A 22367-nucleotide genomic window follows, 5' to 3' on the forward strand; every position below is an offset into this window, starting at 1 on the left:
TGGGAGCAGACGGCGCATTCAGTGGCGACCTTGAGTTTCTTCTCTCAGCGCCGAAGAGCAGAAAGGAAGAAGCGAGGAGGTGTTTTCACCCGCCCGCGGTACTCAATGGAGAGGAGAAGGCGGCCGGAGCCAGGCGCTTTGTGCCGTTAATTGCAAAACACACCTGGCTCCGGCATGCCAAGGTCATCCCTGCATCACGCCGGTCCGGGAGCGATTTATCCATGCGGACGAGGGAGTGAAAGGAAGATGCAGAGCAAACCCACGGGCGCCCCTGAAATCAGGGAGGGGGGATTTGCTCAGCATTCAGAGGAATGAGGAGCAGAGCCGAGCCCCTGCCAGGTCCCCAGCACATCTCCAGAGCCCCATCCTCCCCCAGGGCAGGCATCCCAAGCCCATCGGGATGCCTGTGTGGACTCTCCTGCTGTTTGAGGTCTTTCAGATTGACTCTGCTAAGCCTTTCCCTCCCCAGACCTCTGCACCAAGAGCTGGAAGCGATGCACGCAGCTACGGAGCGCTGTGGGATGCTGAGTCCGGGCAGGAGTGGCTGGGCACAGCCACAAAGGGCTGGCGGGGAGTGATATTCCTCCCTTCCTCCCCTCCCGCTCCTGATTTTGGGGGGTGATGCTCTGGGTGCCGGGAGTTTGAGCTCGGGCTGGCTCCGCTGGTGGTACCCAGCCTCTTAGGCAGGGGGGGGATTGGCTGCCACCAGGTCCCCACCGGCACATCCACCGACCGCTTCTCCTTCCCATCCGTAAAAACCCACCTTTTAACTGCAACATGCTACTCTCCTTCAATAGCAAGTGCCCTGAAAAACAATAGCTGATTCTCTTCTGCCTTGGCTCCCTCACTATGGTTACTAAAAGGCCCCTCATGTGTCCTGCATCCCTAATACCACACTCCCCTCCCCTCCATCACTCCCCCGTTACCATGGCAATGCGGTGATGGAGCAGCACCAGAATGTAAAGAGAGACGCAACGATCACACGCCACCCTCGTGCTATCATTTAGGATATTGATGTTTAAATCTCCTGAGATTATCTGGGTATAATTGGTTTATGGAAATAGAGACAACTCCTGCGGTGGAGTTACTCAGGCTGTCGGGGCGGAGAGCAGGTCCTTGGCATGGGGAGGCTGGGAAAGATGGGAAGGGGTGATGGAGGGGCAGCAGTGGGGGCCGCCAGCCCGTGTGCCAGCCAGTTCCTACTGGGCTGCAGGTGCCAGCCAGCCCCGAAAACCCAACAGACACTGACCCACGATGGAGAGTCGCATTCCTCCTGCCTAGGGAGCCTCTGGGATGTCTGACGAGGCTGGCGCCAGGCACCGTGGAGAAAAGGCACATTGTGCCACGCCGGCAGACCTTGGGACCCTCTTCCCCACAGAGCTCAGGGTTTCTACATTGGAAAACACCCAGCGAGCAACAGTTTGCTCTACACGCTTGCGGCGATGTTTCCAGGCTTTCACAGCCCCGGCTGCTGATAGTGCCTCAATGGATGAGTCCCGTCCCTCAGCATTGATGCACCCACTTGGGTACCAGCCTGCCGGGCTCAGCTCTGGGGAGATGCCCCGGAGGAACCAAACTCGGCAGCCAAGCGATTCTCCGAAGCCACCGACAGCTGCTTTCTCCCCCCTTTTCCAGATGCTGAAGCCTCTCTGCTTGCTGGAAGGGCTCTTTGGGATCGCCGGCTCACCCCGCAGCAGCGCCGAGCGGAGCGGCCTCCCTCTTAACACAGACCAAAGCATGACCGGCTAATTGAGTCCCCTGGCACATGCATAATGCACGAGGAGCCAAGTTCTCCTTACCCAAGCATGCTGTTTTATTTATTAAAACACTCTTTTATTTATCGTGATATCATCTTGAAAGCCAGGCAGCATTACCCTGTGGATTCTTTGACATCATTTTATACTTTCAATATTAGGAATGCTTTCTTCCCGATGCCCCTGTGAGCCAAAGCACCCCGTCCCCTGCCTTCTCCTGTCTCAGTGAGGAGTCCTGGCTCCTCTCCCCACGCCGAGCATCCCATGGAGGCGATGCTTGTGTGTGTTGCTGCTAAAGAGGTTCCCCCCTTCCTGGGGCTTGCAAAGAGTTAACAACAGAGTGGCAACTGCTAAACCCTTTCGCTGTGTCCCCACGATCTCTGTTGTCCCCCTTCGTGGCTGCTGGGTACTCACACAACAACGTATGGCCAAGGCACCTGGCCCTCACGCGTGGCTGGCAGGTTGCTGGCGCTATGGATGGTGACGGTGATGGCTTCCTTCCCCACACGGGCCACGTGTCCCTCACCAGCCACTGGTTCATGCCTGAGCTCCTCCATCTCGGCGGGGGACTTGGATACCTGCCATAAGCAAACGGGAGAGACATCAAGGTGGGGAGCAGCTGGCTGCTCCTGCAAAGCTGCAAGCACGTCCCCATCACCCAACCTCATCCCCACGGCCCCAGCTCAATGCTGAGAGCCCAGGTAGGGGAGATGACATCCCCAGCACATCCCCATGACCCAAACCTGTCCCCCACAACTCCTGTTTAATGCTGAAAGCCTGGATGGAGGAGAACAAGCTGGGGAGATGGTGTCCCCAGCACATCTCCATGACCCAGGCTGGCCCCCAAGACCTTTGCTCCATGCTGAGAGTCCATATGAGGGAGAAGAAGCTGGGGAGATGATGTCCCCAGCACATCTCCATCGCCCAAGCCGGTCCCTGAGACCTTTGCTCCATGCTGAGAGCCTGGATGGGGGAGAACAAGCTGGGGAGATGATGTCCCTGGCACGTGCCTATCACAGTTGCCTCTTCCCTGTCCCCAGTGCCCAGCTGCAGCTCCTCACCATGAATGTCACCACTCCATGGCAAGGCCACAACGGGTGCCAGGGTCTCCGGGAGGACGCCCAGCAGCATGAGAGCATCCTGCACAGGGTGTAAACCTGCCTAGCATCCCTGCTCAGCGTGGTCCCATGATGGCCAGCTACGCCATGGTCCAACAACAGACCTCCAAGCCAGGTCACCAAAACAGGGATTAACCATCTAAAGCACCTCCATTTCCCCTGTAGCCCTCTGATCTGCCAACAACCTCCCCTCCCTGTCCCCACCACCCTCTTGCTTCCCCTTCTCGCCAGCCCAGGCATCTCTGCAATTTAAAGGGACTCCGCAGGAATCGGGATCTCAGCCCGATCCATGAGGGGGAAAGGGGAGAACACAGCAGCTCCCCCCTCCCCAACTCATTAATTCCCACCAGCTGATGTGATAAGGAGCAGCAGAGCCACAAGCTGCTGCTCCTCACCCACGGTGGCGGGGGGGGCCGTCCCCAAGCCCATCACACCCCGTCCAAGTGAGAGACGGCGCCATCCCCCACCGGCTGCGCCCTCGCCGTGCCGCCATCCCGGGCAGCATTAATACAACTCATATTGCATCGTGCTGTGGCTACAAGGGGTTAAAACCCACTCTGTACCACTTCAGACCCTGAAAAAGCAAACCCTTCTGTGCCCTCCTTCTGCCCTCCTGGGGTGAAAGCATGAGCTCCAGCCCAGCATCCACCCCGCGGGCTTCTCAAAGCCACTGCCTGCAAATCCCCTCCGACGCGTGGGTTTGCCTCCAAACTCTCTAACGAGGGGCTGGTTCGTCCTAAACCCTCACCCTTGTCTCTCCCGAGGCCGCCCGGCCGCAGCAGTGATGGGCTTGGCAGCGGGGAGGTGACCCACCACCTTCGGGGATAACAACCCCAAACCTAAGGAGTGCTTCTGGGATGGAAACCTGGGTGCTCTGACCACCAACAGCCCAGAAAAAAAATATTTAAATCAGCTTTCCCCCCCTTATTTTTTTTGTTGTCAGCTCAGAAACCAGGTGGAGCCCAGGGCTGGGTGCTGGGGCCAGGCTCAGCATCCCTGACAGCCAGAAAGCGTCACCGAAGGAGCAGAAATAAGGAAAGAGGGCGAGGAAGGATCCCTCAGCCTGCAGAGCGGAGGGTGGGGGATGGATCCCCATCCCGCCCCCCCAGCTCCAGCTCCGTGGCAATTATCCCCCCTTCTTGGTGACGTTGATGGAGAGGGGAAATTACAGGGTTTCTTGACCTGATGTGAGATGATACCCATCAAGTCACCCCCACAAGGCTCTCCCCACTGGCAGCCAGAGCTGCTCCGCGCCCTACCGAGCACCCCAGCTCTCCCTACACCCCAAAAAAACACAGCATGGCAAGCCCTGACACCTTCCCGAGCCTTTTCCAGAGAAAAAGGGAAAAGGGGAGGGATGTGGAAGAGCATGAACGCTACCCTATAAAAAAAAAGGCATGATTTTGCCCCATCCCAGCATCAGCGAAGGCAGGGACGCTCTCCCTGGAGACCCCTCTCCTTTCAAGAAAGCATCTGTCCAGGCTTCAGTTCTGGGGTTTTAGTGAGTATTTGCACCCCAAAATGCTCCCTAAAAACCCAATCCAGAGGAATTCCAGCTGGTGGAGGTGGGAAACAACCTTGCTTTGAATTGCACCGAGGCCTCTGAGCTCGCTGACGGAGCCCTGCTCTGGGGGACTCCAGGCTCTACGCTGAGATGCTGGATCGGTGTCCCACACCCCACCCTTATTTACAGCTCCAGATTACTATTTTGGGAACATTTTCCTACCTTTTCCTTGTTTTCTTTCACATTTCAGATAACAGAAGCAGGTTTCTTAGCGCATGTCTTCATACCCACCCTTTGTATTTACATAGCTCTGAAAAAACACGTCGGTTTTACTGCTAAGCAATGGTTCCCACACGATAATTAGCGAGGGGTTTTAATAGAAAATTCACAAGGGGTTAAGCTAAGTAAAACTCAGCAGGAGAACAAAACGTTTTAAAAATAGCAGGCGTGAACGATGCCAGGCTTCGCAGGCAACCAGTACCTGAAGCCCTCAGCAAGGCTGTGATTAACTACAGGAAAAGAAAAACAAAAAAAACCCCAAACCAAAAAAACCCAACAGTCGCTATTCAAAGCCAGGAGGAAATTCAGTATTTCTTCCAGAAAGGAGGGTGCCTGCCGTTCCAGGTAGAGCCCACGCTTGTTTTGCAGCTCAGTGGGAAGCAAAACTTCCCCGTCCCTGCCAAGCCAAGTGCTCTCCCCCAGGAGTTTGCAACCTGTCGCTGGCGGAGGCAGAGGAACAATAAAGTCCCCATGTCCCCAAGCTGGGGACACCGCACGTTAAAACCCTTTTGAGGTCCCTGGGAGCATCTCCGACTCCTGCGGAACATCTCGAGCACCTCACGCAATCTGCTGCCCCGATCCCACGCAGCACCTTAACCCCAAGCCGCCCTTAAAGCACGCCTGACGATGATCATTAATTATTCACGCTGCGATGTGGCAGGGATGTTGATTAACGGTGCCTGAGCTGCCATCGTCGTAATTTGTTTTTCTATCAACTCTTTATCATCTCGAAAGAAGCATGGGGGCCCAGACAAGCTCCTCAACAGCAGCGTTCTGGCCAAGATTAAATTGCTCCTGGCTGCGGGCTGACAAGACATAAATACCCTCAAGAGCCCAGCGTTTAGCTGGGGGAGGACAGCCCGGGCTGGGAGCCAGCGGGGACCTCCAGGCATGGCACTGCAACAGGATGGGGGCCTCCTCCATCCCCTGCCCCGCAGCCGGCAACTGCTTTTTCCACCCCTCGCAGAAGGTCGGTGCTCGCAGGGATCGGCTTCTTGAATTTTGATTTCCCCGGTGGGGTGGAGAGCAGAAGACCAGACGGGGAGCGCTGGGGGTTGTACCCCTGCAGCGTTCTTCACCTCCTCTGCACCAAACACAGCCCTCCTCGGGACGATGCGCCACTGCTCTGCAGGAGAAGACACCTCTGCCCTACTATGGAAGGACTTGGACCCTCCTGGTCCTCAGTAGAGAGCCCCCCAAGCCCCCGCTAAAGCCAGGAGCGATGTTGCCACGGGAGCGGGGATCCGCTCCTCTACGGCAGGAGCATCTGCAGCCCCAAGCTCTTCCCAGCCCCTCGCAATTTATGACCTGCTGTTGGGAATGTGTCAGCTTTATTCTCCTCCTGAGACTCCATAAAATAATAGTAGGCTCCGTGAGCGAAGATGGACTGGGGCTGGTGTGAGTTTTCCAATGTGATGTCTCCCCAGGCTCCTTTCAAGCTTCCTTATGACAGCTAAACACCGGCAAGCCGCTTCCCCTCCCCTGGCAGCCGAGAGGACGGGAAATAAAATGCCACTTGGCTTTAAACAAGCAGCAGGATGGGGCCACAGGTTATACCCCCAGCGTCGTGCCACAGAGGGGCTGAACATGAGGTAGGACTGAAGCATGGCCAGGACATCCCGGGGCCAGGCCAGCCTGAGGATCCTGGTCCCCAGATGTCCCCTGGGGTAGCCTAACAGATCCAGCCACCTCTCAGGGCTGGACCTCTGGGATGTAGGAGCACACCAAGCCCAGAGCGTCTCCCAGTAATGGGGATGAGCATCCAGCTAACAGCCCATCGGCTTCATCACAGGCAGCGAGCAAGCACGCACCTCTGGGCGCTGGGGAACTGGGATGGAGAAGCGGATTTTACACATCATCAGGCAGCAAAATGGGGTGAAATATGAGTTTACAGACCACGAAGAGCCCACGAGGGGCTGATGGGTGAGCGGATGCAGCTGCTTCACCCAGACCAGCCTTCTCCCAACACGCTGTGCAAGGGACAGCTTAGCATCCTGAATTCGGGGTTTTCCGGGGGTGGGAGATGCATTGCATCCCAGCTGCACCGTGCCCTGCTGTGTCCCCGTGTCCCCATGCTCCGTGTCGGTCCCTGCAAACCCGGGCTGTTAGGGTACAGCATGACATCCCACATCCGGATGGATTTGCACCCACCCTCCCCCCCTACCCCAAGCATCGCGGCTCCTCGTCTGCCTGCCCCCACTCTCCGAAGCAACCGGAGCCTCGGCGCTAATCAGATTTGAGGCTGTGAAATCTCATTTGAGGCTCTATTAATGCATAGCTGGCATGACACAGGCCCCGGCCTGTCTCCAATGAGCAAAACAAGGAAAGCAATCTAGCCAGGGAAAAAAAAAAATAAAAAAAAAAAATAAAATGCATCGCCCGGAACAAGCTCATGGGAGCCGGCCAAACGCAATTACAGTTAAAAGGAAGGTTAAAACAGTATCAGCACTCTTCTTCCTCCGACCCCGGCTCCCACCCGTGGGCATCCCCGGCACCGTGGTCCTTCAAGCAGGGATGCAGCGGCAGCAGGATGCTGCCCCTTCAAAGCAAAGGGCTTTCGCACGATGCCACAATCTCCCTGCATCCGTGGAAGACACGTGGGCCCATCCGTGGGTGGCTGATGCAGCACTGGGGGGTGGGGGGGGTGGGTGTTATCCTGCTGAGTCCAGCCCTGGATGCTTTTTCTTTGCTCAGACAGCGCCGAGGTTTTGCTCCCTGATGCCTTGGAGCTGCTTGGCATGGGATGGGAGGAGAAAACCAGCCCCTTCATAACGACACTTACAATTAGCATCCAACAGAGAAGCCCTTGCCCTTGAAAAAATAGCCTTTGGGGTGACACAGAGAGCACAAAGGAAGGAAGAGCCACCAGCTTCCCAAAATGAAAGGGGTCGGCGCACACGTGGTTTCCATTTCGAGGAGCTTGCAAGCGGATCCTCCCCTCCCTCCCCGCCCCGGCAAAGGCTCTAGACTCTGGCAAGCGCAGCTCCAAAGGCAGCCCGAAGATAAACAGCCATATGGTTCGGAGAACTTCAGCACCACCGGCGGCCCGAGGCAGCCCGAGCTCGTTTTCGAAGCAAAACCCAACCGTATTCCGTAGGGTATTTCCCAACACCTTCACCCAGCCAGTTTACACCGCCCTCCGAGGGAAAAAAAGACGCCCAGCAAAACAAAAGCGAGAGGAAGAAAAGCGATGCGGGAAAGCCAACGCTGTTTTATTCATGGTTTCATCCCGCCAGCCCCCCGCCCCGGCTGCTCCAGTAACCCCCATTGCTGCGGGCGGACACCGCTGCTCCGCTCCCATTTCCCAGTCTGCAGCAGGGACGGCGGCGGGAGGGTGGAGGCTGGATTTTTACCTTGGATTCGGGCCGAGCTTGGTCTATTCTTCCTATGATTATTATTATTATTATTTTTAAGCAAGTCGTTTCCTCGAGGGGACCCTGCGGGAGCTCATTAGAGATCAGAGGGCGGTTTCGGGGTGCCGGGAGGGAGGATGCTCTCCCCGCCATCGGCATGCAGGGATGCCGACTCCAAGCCGATTTCCCCGGGGAGCCCTGTTGCCGCCGGCCGGGAATCCCTTTGGGCTAAAAAATGCCAAATTCATTTTCCTTCCATTTATGTAGGAAACTCCCAATTCACCTGTCAAATAATTAAATGGGCCGGCAGCCCAGCGCAGCCTCGTCTGCTCCATTAGGAGAGTTTTACACTTTCTATATTTGTCAGTGGCACCAGTGCAATTTCCTCCCCCCCCCAACCTCTTAAAATGGACCAATTTTCTCTTTTTAACCCCATTTGCTTTTCTCATCAAGGCAGTTATCTGACACTTAAAGGGACATGCTGACTTAAATTGCAGGAATTAGAGCTAGCAGCCGCTCCTCCTGCCTGCGTCTCCTCCAAGCATCTGAAGAGTTGGTGCTTTACAGACAAGCAAATCAAGAAGCAGCTCGGAAAACCTCTTGAGGATCTGTCTTCTCCACCCGAGAAGATTTTTCTCCATTTTAGCTAAGAAAAGGCGAATTGCCACTCTGCACTGGCCTGTTTCCATGCCAGATCTGCACCAGGGCAGGGAAAAGCATTAACCGAAGACCTTTGGATCAAGCCGGGCGGCCTCAGCTCCCTGATATTATGATAGGGAATATCATTTCCTTGCAACACGCATTTTCACACCCCAAAAAATCACCTTTCAGTAAACCTGAGCTGTGCAAGCAACACCCCAAAGCTATTTGCCTCAGGTTTCCGTTCGCTGGCGGTTCCCTCCGGCGCGGAGCGGGGATGATCAAGGGATGCTGAGAGAAAGGCGAAGTCCCCGATGAACCCGTCAAGGCTCGCTCCTCCCCGGGCTGACAGCTTTTCAAAGCCCTACAAATTGCTCGCCGGAGCGGCGTGATTCATCTCGCCCGCGTCCCGGAGCGAGCCCTGCCGGCAAAGTTTGTTTTTCAGCCTCATTGGGCTTTCAAGCGAGTGGAGGCGGCTTCAGCCCCTCACCCCGGTGTCAGGGCGGGAGGCTGGGGAGAAAGGCTGGACCCCTGCCACCCTCCCTGTGACGCTGTCATCGGGATGAGTGATGGATAAGCCGGCGGGGGGGACAGACAGGAGACACGCGCCATCCGTCACCCGCTAACAGAGACCTCTGCCCCAGCCCTGCCACTCCGGTGATGGGAAGACAGAAAGCTTTTATCCACCATCATCGCTCGGTGAGATGGGGCACACGGCGAGGGCATCTGCATCCCGGCGCGAGCATCCGCATCCCAGCACAAGCGTCCTACTGCTGCAGCCAGACAAAAATGCCACGTCTCAGCCCAAAACCAGCCCAGCTGAACGGTTGAGCCAGGCTCACAATCGGATCTGGGCTTGGATGGGAAGTGTTTAGGAGAGACCAGGCTTGGACTCTGCAAGCCAAAGCAGTTCATGGCCCATCATCCACATCTGACCAGTGAGGAATGGACTCCTGAGACCTCCTCTGCGTGCATTAAGGAAGCCCCAGCCTGAGACACCACCCCCCCTCCCCCCCAAAAAAGGGGCCAAAATTAGCCCAGCCGTGCTCAGACTCCCCCAGGTCCCCGTGCCTGGAATACACTCCGTGCTTGAGGAGTTATTGCTTTACTTTCAGTATCCTTCCTTATAAAATAAAGGTGAGCCTTATTCCCTGGGGAGCTGCTTTGCTCGTCACTGTGATTTATCTTACACCAAGTCACTTTGCACCCCCTGCGCGCTGTGCTAGCGAAGCCGTTTCGCTCCGCAGGGAATCCAAAGGGATAAAGCACAGCAGAAGCGGAGCGGGGAGAGGGTTTGCTCCCGTTTTTTTCAGCCCTGTTGAAGCTCCGCAAGCCGTGGCCAGCCTTGCATGGCGCGGATTGGGGGGCGCTTAGCACGGGAAGTGCCGGCTGCGTCTCACCCAGCTGCCTGATCCCCCTGCGCTCGCGCAGCCTGGTATACAAGCGAGACCAAGCGGGAACACAAGCTGTGCGCCAACCCATTTGTTTGCTGCCGAAAGGGCTGCGATTCCTTGTACCCCGACAGCAACAGATTGCTGTTTTGGGCCGGGCGCCTCGCTGCCAGCTGGTCCAAGGAAACTGGAAACAAACCATCTCCTGCGGGCTCGCAACCAAGTCCCACTGCCAAGGAGATCTCCAAAAGCTGGCTCCTGCTCCCCCAGCACCACGTAGACCTGCTGGAAGTGAAATGGGAATTGTTCCCAGAGGAAGGGACTGTCTTCTGCTGACCTGAGGGCTGATTCCCCTTAACCAAGCCCTGTGCTCTGCTGCAAAGTCACCTGGGGAGGAATAACCCCATGCGCCAGGACATATTGGGGGTGACCTGCTGGAGAGCAGCTCTTTGGAAAGAGACCTGGAGTCCTGGTGGACAACAGGATGACCATGAGCCAGCAATGTGCCCTCGTGGCCAAGAAGGCCAGTGGCATCCTGGGGGGCATCAAGAAGATTGTGGCCAGCAGGTGGAGGGAGGTCATCCTCCCCCTCTGCTCTGCCCTGGGGAGGCCGCACCTGGAGTGCTGTGTCCAGTTCTGGGCTCCCCGGTTCAAGAAGGACAGGGAACTGCTGGAGAGGGGACTGCAAAGGGCTACCAAGATGCTGAGGGGACTGGAACACCTCTCATATGAAGAAAGGCTGAGGGATTTGGGTCTCTTCAGTCTGGAAAAAAGACGGCTGAGGGGGGACCTTGTCAACGCTTATAAATACGTAAAGGGTAGGTGTTGGGAGGATGGGGCCAGGCTCTTTTCAGTGGTGCCCGGGGACAGGACAAGAGGTAATGGGCACAAACTTGAACATTGGAAGTTCCACCTAAACATGAGAAGGAGGAACTTCTTTCCTTTGAGGGTGGCAGAGCCCTGGCACAGGCTGCCCAGAGAGGTGGTGGAGTCTCCGTCTCTGGAGACGTTCCAAACCCACCTGGACGCGTTGCTGTGCCACCTGCTCTGGGTGACCCTGCTCTGGCAGGGGGGTTGGACTAGATGATCTCCAGAGGTCCCTTCCAACCCTATGATGCTATGAAAGTCCCCAGGAGTCCTGATGAACCCAGACCCCTCTCCTCCATCCCTGCCAGGAGGTGTCCCCGGAGGTTGGTGTCCCTCCCTGACAGCTCCAAGGCTCAGCCTCAGCCATCCCGGTGACTGAGATTTCATCCATGGCATGTTATCGACCTGCGCAGTGCCGTGCCCAGTCCTGGGACAATTAGGGAACCGTCTGGCCCTGCAACACGTGTGAGGCATTTGAACAGCCATCAGAGCCTCCCGCTTCGTGCCTAGGAATACATTATCTGCAGGTTGCGGTGAGATGAGAAAAATCATTATCCCCCATGCCTTGGCCTTTCGGGCAGCCCTCAGCGCCCATCCATCACCCCCCACTCTCCCGCAGATGAGATGCGCGGCACGGAGGCAGCGTCAAGGAGCTGGTCCCCCACCGGGATGCGCCAGCATGTCTTTACCATTTGGGAAAGCAAACCAGATGGATGCGATATTCCGGTGTCCAGAATTCCCAGGACACCGTTCCAAGCAGCAACCCTGCGATGGGACCCCTCACCCCTCTGAAGTTGCCCCCTCCGTGCCCCGGCGTTACTGACTCCCCAAACTAACAATCACCCAGGTCCTGCCTGAATTTAGGAAGGTATTTAGTCTCTCAAACTTCAGTTTAGGTTTTGCCTTCACCGTGCACTGCCGGATCAACATGTGATGCTTTGAGACGCTCAGGTTTGGACCGCCAAGAACCAAAACTGCTCCAGACTGGCACGCAACTCCCGCAGCTTCAGCTTGCTCCAGAGAGCAGCGCCCCAGGAGAGCTTTTGGAGATCAAAACTTCCTCCCAGCTCCACCTGGTCCGTCCCCCTTCCCCATAACCCAGCCAAGCTCAGCCACCCTCCACCAACACTTTCCATCACTCCAGCCCTCTCCCAGGAGGGCAGGGAGTCAACATCCCCCCCCCCCAACCTCCCCGCCTCTCAGCTTTTAATTTTTAAATAAAAACCATCCTGGCAAATACTTGCCGGGTGACATCAGCAGCAGGTGATTTATGGCATTCCCTCTGGGGGCCCAGCAGCAAAATTGCATTTGCTAATGCCTCGCCTTACGCCCCCGGCCCAGCACCGCATCCCGCGCTGCATCCCAGCTGATTGCTATCGATTTCCGCAGCTCGGAAGAGTTTACGTCTAGACATTTGCTGAGCAAACTCAATCAAGCCTCGCTAATAAGTGTTTCTGGCCAGTAAATTTTCAGCGGATCAGGGCCGGGATAGCACATCCACTTGAAAAAATCAAGAGAGGCCAAGCGCTGCCAAGGGCGAGGAGTCGCCGCGGGGTGCTGAGGGTTTGCAGTGCTCAGCATCCTGCCTGCAGTGGGGCTGAGCAGCCCAGCAGGGCTCTGACACCCCATAATTCCTGTGAAACACATAGACCGAGTGCCCCAGAGCCACCACCAACAGGTTTATCCTGCCCGAGTGAAAGAGCCAAGGCACAAAAGTGTCCCCCCATGCAAGGACAACCCAAGTTTTACCCTACAGCCAAGCCAACGGAGTCACCAGGACCAAGAAGCATGTGGCCAGCATTTAGAACACGCTGGTGACAGCACTGCAGGCGCAAGCCACCACCTGCAGAGTCCCTTGTCACCTCCCCGCCGCAGCAAGGTGGCTAAGGGCTGCCAGCTCCATCCCTGAGCCCAGAGGCCACGGAAGACTTTGCCGTCAAGCCCACCATGCCCAGTTCTCCCAGCTGAAGGGCACGGTGGACTGCCTGGAAGGAGAAGAGAGCCCAGAGGATCCCTGGGGAGGGTTTGCGAGTTCAACCCGGTCTCCGGGGCTGTAATCCAGCTTTCTCCGGCAATGTTTTCACAGGTGTATGAGACACCTCCGAGAGCAGCATAGACAACATCTTCACCCACAGATGTGTTATTCTTGCAGCGAGATGCAGGAAACGGAGCCCCTGGGGTAAGGGCTGGCTTTTTTTTTTTTTTTCCCTCCCCTTTATTTAGACAGCTTTTAACTTAACTAAGGAAAGAGAAACGCAGCCTCTCTGTCTGCGTGAGCCCTGCCCTCGGGTTTCTGCAGTTTTTAGAAGTCCAGATTCGAGCTACAAGATGAACTATTTAAGAGGTGTCAGCCTCAGATGCCTGCAGTCCGCATTTTAAGGAGCTTTGAGGTGACACCACCCACTGCCCGGGGACGGCCCGCGTGCAGGGCTGCCTTTTGGTCCTAGAAATGCAAAGTTTGATGGCTCATTCCCCCATCCCCACCACCAGGCTGGGGACACGGTGGCCTAGGGGAGCAGGAGCAGCGCTGGTACCCAAGCTGAGCTGGGGACAGGCTGGAGGTGGCCTTGTCCCCTTGCACCCCCTCCGGCTCCTCTCCAGCACCGCAAAGCTCTAACAGGAAGCTCCTACCAATAATAACATTTTGTTATTAATTTAGGATGGTGTCTTCTCCACCGGCTGCACTCACCTGCGCTGGCGAGGAGGCCAGATCCGGGCTGTAGCCTGGCAAGGAGAGGTGGAAGCTGCTGCAGCTCAGCGGTCGCCTTGGGGCAGGCACCGAGGAAGAGGAGGAGGAGGAAGAAGGATGCTCATCTGCTGAGTCACCCGGGAGCTCCGGGGAGGAGCTGAGAGCAGGGTCAGCCCGCAGTCTCTGGGTGTAAGAGAAGGGGTTTGAAAGCCCAGCTTTGGGTTCCAACATCCCTTTCCCTGTCCACCCAGGGTCCCCCATACCATCTCCTCCCCACATCCCCAGGACACCCCCCCTGAATCCTGGCTCCATCCTCTAACACTTGGGCTCAGGACCTTACCCCTCCAGGGCAGAACTTTTGCAAGAAATTAATTAAAAAAATAATAAACAAAAACCTCACCATAAACCAGCCATAACCACACCAACCGCATTGATTTTAGACTCAGAGACTCCCCCACACACCCCTAAGGACTGCGCTTCCACAGCCCCAACTGCCTCAGGAAAAAAAAAGAAGAAGGAAAAAAAAGGAAAGCACAAGCCTATTCTAATTTTTAAAATTATCTTATTAATAAGCTTTTTAGCAGCCCAGCCCTCCCTCCATCCTTCATAGGGAGCACTTGCCCAGCTCCCAGCTGCCTCTGATGGGGACTGGCTGGTCCCAGCCCTTAAAAGAGTGGGGCAGAGAAGGGCAGGGTGATGCTGGGGAACTTCATCCTTCTTGGGGGTGTCTCTGTTGGAGGGGCTGCCCTACACCAGCCAGGAAGGTGAGGGGTGTTTGGGTGGGTTAGACAGGCAGGTTGGAGGTCCTGGTCCTGTTGCAAGTGCTATGGGTGAGGTCTGGGGCAGGGTGCAGGTCTTGTGCTCGGTAAGGGGTGGTTAATGTTGCGTTGGACCACTCTGGGGTGGGCAGAGCCAGGTGAATACCCCATAAAGGACATTTTCCTACAGCTCTAAGTGTGGTTTGACTGTGGGACCATCTTTACTGGCTTTGTTTGTGTGGTTGCTGTCTCACCAAGACTCTCCTGCATCCTGAGCTTGCCCCAGCTTGCTTCTGTCCTGGACAAAGAGGGTTCCTTACTTTGGTGGCAGGCAGGGGGTGGGTATCAGGCTTCTACCCAGCAACGCTGGCGAATGAGGGAGGGGAAACTGAGGCAGGGCTGTGCTGTTTACCAAAGACACCCCTAAAAGCCATAGAGGCCTCTCCTTTTCGGCTTTTACTCCAACTGGTGGCTATGTGGGGCCATCAAGCTACCCTTGGGCCAAAGCCTCTCCTAAGCAGATTGGTCTGCTCTTGTTTTGCTGCAGCACAGGGACCCCTGATGCCCAAGTATGGGCTCTCTGCCCTCCAAATTCGGAGGGTCTCCTACCTCAGGGGAGCGGGCATGGCCCTCGGTGGGCAGCGAGTGGTACGCAGACTCGGGTGTACGGAGCAAACGGCTGGGGACAGGGATGTCCAGGGCTGGGGATGCTGGGGCTGTGCCTGCTGCTTGCTGGTCCTCTTCCCGGGTGCTGGGGGAGGGTGGTGGGGGTGAAGCCGGCGTGGTGGGTGGCCGGTGCTCATGTAGGGATGCGGTGAAGGCCAGACGGCCGCAGTGCATCGCTGGCTGCTCACTGCCCACCCGCAGCAAAGCCATCATGGCACTGTAGCGGTACCAGTCCTCGTCCCTCCTGGCGGAGAGTTTCATCCGGGGCTGGTTGGTGCGAGGGTAGATGGCGAAGAAGGCTTCGCCCACCTGCCTGCTCCTCCTCATCCTCTCTGCCCTCCCAGGGAAGTACAAGGCCTCAATATGAAGCCGTACGTCGTGGTTCTTGTCATTCTTGCAGAAACCTGCCAGGAGTGAATCACAGAATGGTTGAGGTTAGAAGGGACCTCTGGAGATCATTTGGTCCAACACCCCCACCAAAGCAGGGTCACCCAGAGCAGGATGCACAGGAACGTGTCCAGGTGGGTTTGGAATATCTCCAGAGAAGGAGACTCCTCTGGCCAGCCTGTGCCTGGGCTCTCAAAGTAAAGAAGTTTTTTCTCCTGTTGAGATGGAACTTCCCATGTTCCAGTTTGTGCCTGTTGCCCCTTGTCCTGTTGCTGGGCACCACTGAGAAGAGTCTGGCCCCATCCTTTTGACACTTGCCCTTTAGATGTTGATAACCATTGATGAGATCCCCTCTCAGTCTGCTCTTCTCCAGGCTAAACAGCCCCAGGGCTCTCAGCCTTTCCTCATCAGAGAAGCGCTCCAGTCCCCTGATCATCTTCATAGCCCTCTGCTGGAGTCTCTCTAGTAGTTCCTTGTCTGTCTTAAACTGAGGAGCCCAGAACTGGACACAGTATTCCAGATGTGGCCTCACCAGGGCAGAGCAGAGGGGGAGGATGACCTCCCTCCACCTGCTGGCCACACTCTTTTTAATGCACCCCAGGAGACCATTGGCCTTCTTGGCCACAAGGGCACATTGCTGCCTCCTGGTCAACTTGTTGTCCAAGTCTTGCTTAAGAAGGCCAGTGGTGACAGGAGCTCATCCATCAGCAGCCCTGGTTAGCTCTGCTCTGTGAACACTAGCAAATGGGTTATACGTATAGATCCTGGGGGGGTTGTATCATTGGCGGTGTTGGCCCTGCTCCAAGCTAGACCTGCCTCATCCATCCCACTAAGCATAAACAGCTTAAGACTCCAGCTTGGGGGGGGTTGCATCGTTGGTGGTGTTGGCTCCTACTCCAAGCTAGACCTGCCCCATCCATCCCACTAAGCTCAAACAGCTTAGACGCCAGCTCAGGGGGTTGCTGTAGGGGCCTCTGCCATCAGCCCATCCCTGTGGCATCCAGCCTCTTACCTCTGGGCAGGGTAAAGGTGAATTTCTTTTGCTGGAAGGAGTAGATCTGGTTGAGGTCGCTCTGCTCGATGGTGTCGGTGGTGCCAGCGCTGCTCTGGGTGACCTCCCCATTGTTGATGCGGAGCCGGATGCCAGCGTTGGAGCCCTGCAGCAACGGGTTCTCTACAGTGAGCCGCAGGGCGTAGCGACCCTGCCGGTTAAACTGGGCACTGACCACCTCAAACTCAAAATCCAGGGTCTTCTCCTCAGCCTGCAGCCGGGAACGCTGCAGGGCCAGCGGGATACGAGGTTCCCCTGCCTTGTCTGCCATGGGGAGAGAGGTGGGGGTTCATCTGGAGACGAACCCTCCTTGAGAGCAGGGACCTTGAGGATCTCTGCCCTGGAGCAAGCCCTCCTGGCAGCCTGGGGCAGGTTTCTGAGCCAAGAAACCTGCTGCCACTCTTCTCTTCCCCTCTCCAGCGGGGAAAGTGCCTGGGGGTGCCCCTGGGTATGTGTCGGCTTCACATCTCCGCAGGCAGCTTTCAAAAGTGGCAAAAAAAAAGGAAAAGAAATCGCCGTCCCTGAAAAAACACGCGGGGAGATGCTGAGAGAGCTTTTCTGCCCCAGTGCACTGGCAAGGACAGGGGCTTTGAACTCCAGTTTGTTTGCTGGGAAACCAGGTAACTAGATGCGAAGCGGTGGCTGCCTTCCAGCAAACAGCCCGGGATATCCAGGGTGATGCCGAGCGATGCAACACAGACGCATTGTGTGTGTGCAGGGTGTGCTGGGGGGTGCGTGCATTCCTGCACCTGGGAGTCGGTGGCTCCTCGAGCCCTTTTCCTTGGGAGATTCGCCACCAAGGGGTTTGCAGCATGTTGCAGAGCCTCCAGGAGATGTTGGTGTTGAGGATGGGGCAATCAATGCCAGTTGCTCCCACGTGTTGCTGACCCCTGTGGGGACAATCCTGCTCCTCCTGCACCCATGGGACATTTTCTGGATCTCCTGCTGATGGGACCAGGCAGCCAAGCCTGCGGGCACCTTTTAGTTTGTCTCTAAGGCAAGTTTTGAGCTGGGTTTGCTGGTGGAAGTGGCACCCCATGGGGTTCAGGAAAGGGATGAGCCTGAGGGGCAGTGCTTGGCTGTTGGATCAGCTCCCAAAAGGGATAGGGAACACTCGCCCACCTAATCCTAATGCCTGGTGACTTCGCAGGCAAGTCCAGGGCAGAAACTGTTCCAGTAGTGTCTCTACAAAACAAGCAGTTGAAATGGTTCTTTGCGTTGCCCGGCTTGGGGATGTGCATCTGCTGCTGAGGAGCTTGCTGGGCTTTGGGAACCAAGGGGTTGACCCCCAGCTGGGATTTCACCACGGCAGTGAGGGCTGGAGATGCCCTGAGAGTCGTGGCCAGGCTGCAGAAGGGAAATCGGAGCTGGTGGGATTCCTGTGCGTGGGTTGGGAGACTTTCAAGAGTGTTGTCTTGAGTCACAGCTGGCTGCAAAGGGCTTTTGGTCCAGGTCTGCTCTCCTCCAGCTCAGTGTTACGTGGGCTGCTCTTTCCCCGCACAGGACTGCGTGTTTTCTGACTGGTGCAACTGGAGCTGAGCTCCCTGCCTGCTAAACCTGCTGCTGAGCCAGCTGAGCATCTGGAGGTTACTCCCACCGCGGATATTTTGGGACTGACCTCAAGGGGTTTGGTGGTCCGGGGTGGGCAGGGAACTGGAATGGCACCGTCCCATCCTCGCCTGGAGCCCCCCTGTCATATCTCATTCCCCCATGGCCGCTGAGAACGGCACGTTCCCACAGCTTTCGGGATGTTTCCAGTGAAACGTGAGCTGGAGCTGGGCTAGCAGATGGCCCTTCTCTAAGACAGCTCCCCACTCCGTGTAAAACGTCGCATACCAGTTTCTTCACGCTGGTGCAAGCTTGAAACAACAAGGTTATCCTGGGGGGGGAGGGAACGGGTTGGGGGGATAAAACAGCATCTGAGACCCTGGGGCGTAAGATTTTTTTACTCTATTTGTTTCTAGTCTGGGGGCAGCCCAGGGATCTGCCAGGCGGCCAGCCCAGACCTGTATCGAAATCCCCGCCTCCAAAAATCCCCTTTGGAAGGGTGCATGAGCCATGGGTGGGTTCACTAAAAATATATCCTGGTCTCCCACACCTCCCTGATTCTTCCAGGGAGGCTGGTTGTACGTCCTGTTCCTTCCTCAGATTTTATTTGGGGAGGGGAAAAAAAAAAAGGCAGGTTGGAGTCCCGGACACAACCTTGGCTGATGCATCCAACCTCCTGCCGTGGTGAGGACGCTGCAGAGGTCAGGATGAGGACAGGAGGCAAATGGGCCACAATTCAGAGGTTTTGGGGCACCAAGTTGGGTTTAAAGTGGAAAAGGGTGGTCTGCGTGGTGCTAAGCTTGAGCTGGTGAAATGGAGGTGGTGGCGGGGGGTCAGTCCCCTGCCAGTCAAGCCTGTCGGGAAAAGTGCTAATGTCTCCAGAGTGCTCAGATATGCTGATGGCTGGATCGTTTCCTTGAGAGGGCTGAGAGCATAAATGCTTTTAATGCTCATGAGGGGCTTGGTGGTTCCTTCCCCTGATGGCTGGAGACTGCTCAGTGCTCCCAAAGCAGACGCCTGTGAAAAAGGTGGTTTCTCCCAGCTGAGAAGCCAGGGACGGCTGGAACTGAGTGTGTGGTGCTGCTCTGAGCTGTTTCACCTACCAAATTGTGGCAATCTGAGCTGCTAGTGCCCCATGGAGGTCACTGAATGGTAGGGTTGGAAGGGACCTCTGGAGGTCATCTAGTCCAACCCCCCTGCCAAAGCAGGGTCACCCAGAGCAGGTGGCACAGCAACGCGTCCAGGTGGGTTTGGAATGTCTCCAGAGACGGAGACTCCACCACCTCTCTGGGCAGCCTGTGCCAGGGCTCTGCCACCCTCAAAGGAAAGAAGTTCCTCCTTCTCATGTTTAGGTGGAACTTCCAATGTTCAAGTTTGTGCCCATTACCTCTTGTCCTGTCCCCGGGCACCACTGAAAAGAGCCTGGCCCCATCCTCCCAACACCTACCCTTTACGTATTTATAAGCGTTGACAAGGTCCCCCCTCAGCCGTCTTTTTTCCAGACTGAAGAGACCCAAATCCCTCAGCCTTTCTTCATATGAGAGGTGTTCCAGTCCCCTCAGCATCTTGGTAGCCCTTTGCAGTCCCCTCTCCAGCAGTTCCCTGTCCTTCTTGAACCGGGGAGCCCAGAACTGGACACAGCACTCCAGGTGCGGCCTCCCCAGGGCAGAGTAGAGGGGGAGGATGACCTCCCTCCACCTGCTGGCTACACTCTTCTTGATGCCCCCAAGGATGCCACTGGCCTTCTTGGCCACGAGGGCGCATTGCTGGCTCATGGTCATCCTGTTGTCCACCAGGACTCCAGGTCTCTTTCCAAAGAGCTGCTCTCCAGCAGGTCACCTCCAACCCGTCCTGGCGCATGGGGTTATTCCTCCCCAGGCGCAACACCCTACACTTGTCCTGTCACCATCGTGCTTATCTGTGGAGCCAGGACTTGCTCTTGCGCCCCCGTACCATGGTGGGGACCCTGTGCCGCTGGGTTGGGCTCTGCTTTCCTGGGGCAAGGCAGCAGGAGGAATCGTGGTGATCAAATTGGCGTCTGTGTGAAGGATCACTCCCTGGTCTTCACCTCCCAAAAGCATCTGAAAGTTTTTTCTGCCTCAATTAAAACCCCGCCAGGCTCTAATGTGGAGAAATGGGACCTATTTCATCCTTAACTAGCCTGCTTAATTTCCTTCCCACCCTTGTGCAAACTCATTACCGAGCCACCGCTAATGACAGCATCATCAAAGGCTAATTTTCACATAATCTGATCTAAGGAGCAGTTCATTCATGCAGCCTTTTCCCAGCCATGGCAGAGGCGCACGCGCAGCAGGTCCGGAGGTGCCACATCCATCGTGTTACCGTGGCACGAAAACTGGGGCCCTCCGAATTAAATACTAATTTCCCCCCCACCACCATTAAATACTAATCTCCATGTCTCTCTCTCAGGAACGAGCCTGATTCATAGGACAGTGTGAGGTCTTTTCATTTTGGCAGCCGGTGGGTTTTTTGTTCTGCAAAAATGAAAGGTGGCCTTTGATGGCTGGAGCTCTGCCCGTGTAATGAGCTCAGGGTCTGGGCCTGGAAAGCTGTGTAGAAGTGATGAGAGAGGGGTGTTTTGGGCCAAAGGTGGGTTCCTGTTGTCCTGAGCTCTGTTCTTCCATGTGAAAGTCCTTTCCTTTAGTGAAATGTGCCCATGGGTGCAGTGAAAGGCAGTGATTTGCTTGTGGCTGCTGGGTTGCCGAATCTCCTCCCCAGCCTCTTATCCGATGGCTCAAGATAAAACAGGCTCAGAGCATGCAAGGAGAGGACGTTTCATCTCCAGGAGCAGAAAAAAGATTTGGGAGAGACTTTATAGTGCGGGGCAGAGGCCAAGGATGCACATAGCAAGGTGTCGGAGGGTCTCTGCGCCCTGCAGCTGCCACTGAGGACTGGGAGAGGTGTAAGGAGCAGGGAAAGCAGCCCCTTTCCATGCTTATCCAGCAGGAGCGGCAGCATCTGGGGCTGCCACCGAGCTCCTGGCTCACCCACACCTTGCAGAGCTCTTTCCAGCCTGGTCCCCGCTGCCTGGGGAGGGGGCAGCAGACCTTGGCAGGCAAGGTGGGTCGTCACAGCCTGAGTGGCAACCACACATATGAGGCCTGCGGCTGGTTTCCCAACGGCCGTTTTTGGGTTGAAAATCCCGAACGGCTGGAATACCAATTTTTTGCAGGGAATTAAAGGGTCTTGAGAAGCTTTGGTGGAGACAAAGCCCTTCTGTGCATCTGTAGGGTGATGACTTTGCTAAGATCAGGATGGACGTCGCTAGAATATTTTTGTCTGGGGCCAGAAACCCCGTGACTCTGAATTTCAGCCCCATCCCTCTCCGCTGGCCCTTTCCTCAGTCCCTCAGCTTTCCCAGGAAGCACCTTTGGGATCCAAGAGCAGCATTTCTCTTTAAAAACAAGCCCAGGGAAGGGGAGAGGGGGGGGTGTGTAAAAAAAAAAAACCTGTGGGTCACTTTGTTCAGCATTGCCACAAAGTTTTTGGCTAAAAATTAAGCTAAATCTTCAACCTTGATTAATTTTCCTTTGCTTCACTTGCTGTCACGTGTGGAGTGTGTGTATTTTTCTGGCTTATATTCTTTTTTTTTTGGTTTTTTTTGGGTTTTTTTGTAAGCTGCTGTCTCCTGAGCGAAGTGTAGCTGGTGGGTCGAAGGACGTGTTGGCCAAGGGGATGGGTTACTCCTGGGGTAAAGCATCCCCCAGTTCACACCCCAAGACGTTTTGCACCCCGAGGTGTTTTGCATCCCTTTCCTGCTCCCGTGGGACCGTCACTCTGCGCCCGTGGCATTTGCTGTGTGAGCCCTGGGCAGGATCCGGCCATCTCCCATGGGCTGCGGGGAAGATGCTCTGGCGGTGGTGTCCCCGGACCAAGGACACGCGTCCCCAAGCTTGCACCAACCCCAAACTTTCCTTCCCTGTTCCCACCCCTCTCGAGTCGCACTGGGGAGGGGGGGGGGACGGGACATGGAAAGCAAATAAATCTGCGAGATTTGAGCGAAGGATTGGGCTCAACTAATTTACAACAGTAAGGAGCTGGCGGTTTAATTTACCCCAGGAGGAAGCAGAGATGTTTGCGTCCCATGGAGGGGGACACAGCAGCATCTCGCTCCCTGAAAACCTCAGCGCGGGGTGGAGGGAGCAGCTAAAACCCAGCTGAGCTGGGGAAGAAGGGGGCTGGGTCGAGCTGCCTCCTCTCCCGAAAAGCTCTGCCTAATCAAAGGGAGAGCAGAGCACGGGGTTGGTTGTTTTTAATTTTCTAAACCCCCGGGGTGGCCCCCAGCCAAGGCCTTCCTGGCGATGGAGGGGATAAAGTTCCCCGAGCCGCCGCGAGCCTCCGC

At 56.1% G+C, this 22367-nt stretch overlaps 1 protein-coding gene across 1 annotated transcript in view; it reads right to left on the bottom strand.

Annotated features, from left to right (window-relative positions):
* The window catches only part of CCDC33 (coiled-coil domain containing 33), a 46880-nt gene extending 29981 nt beyond the window's left edge, over positions 1-16899 (bottom strand). Inside the window, exons 1-4 of the mRNA XM_063347267.1 lie at positions 16418-16899; positions 14962-15422; positions 13595-13777; positions 2169-2332 (exon numbers count right to left, since the gene is read on the bottom strand). Coding sequence (XP_063203337.1) covers positions 2169-2332; positions 13595-13777; positions 14962-15422; positions 16418-16727 — 1118 coding nt within the window. The 5' untranslated portion in view covers positions 16728-16899. The remainder of the gene's footprint in view (positions 1-2168; positions 2333-13594; positions 13778-14961; positions 15423-16417) is intronic.
* Positions 16900-22367: the final 5468 nt, after the last annotated feature.

The sequence above is a fragment of the Chroicocephalus ridibundus genome, chromosome 9 (assembly GCF_963924245.1).
Source record: "Chroicocephalus ridibundus chromosome 9, bChrRid1.1, whole genome shotgun sequence".
NCBI lineage: Eukaryota > Metazoa > Chordata > Aves > Charadriiformes > Laridae > Chroicocephalus > Chroicocephalus ridibundus.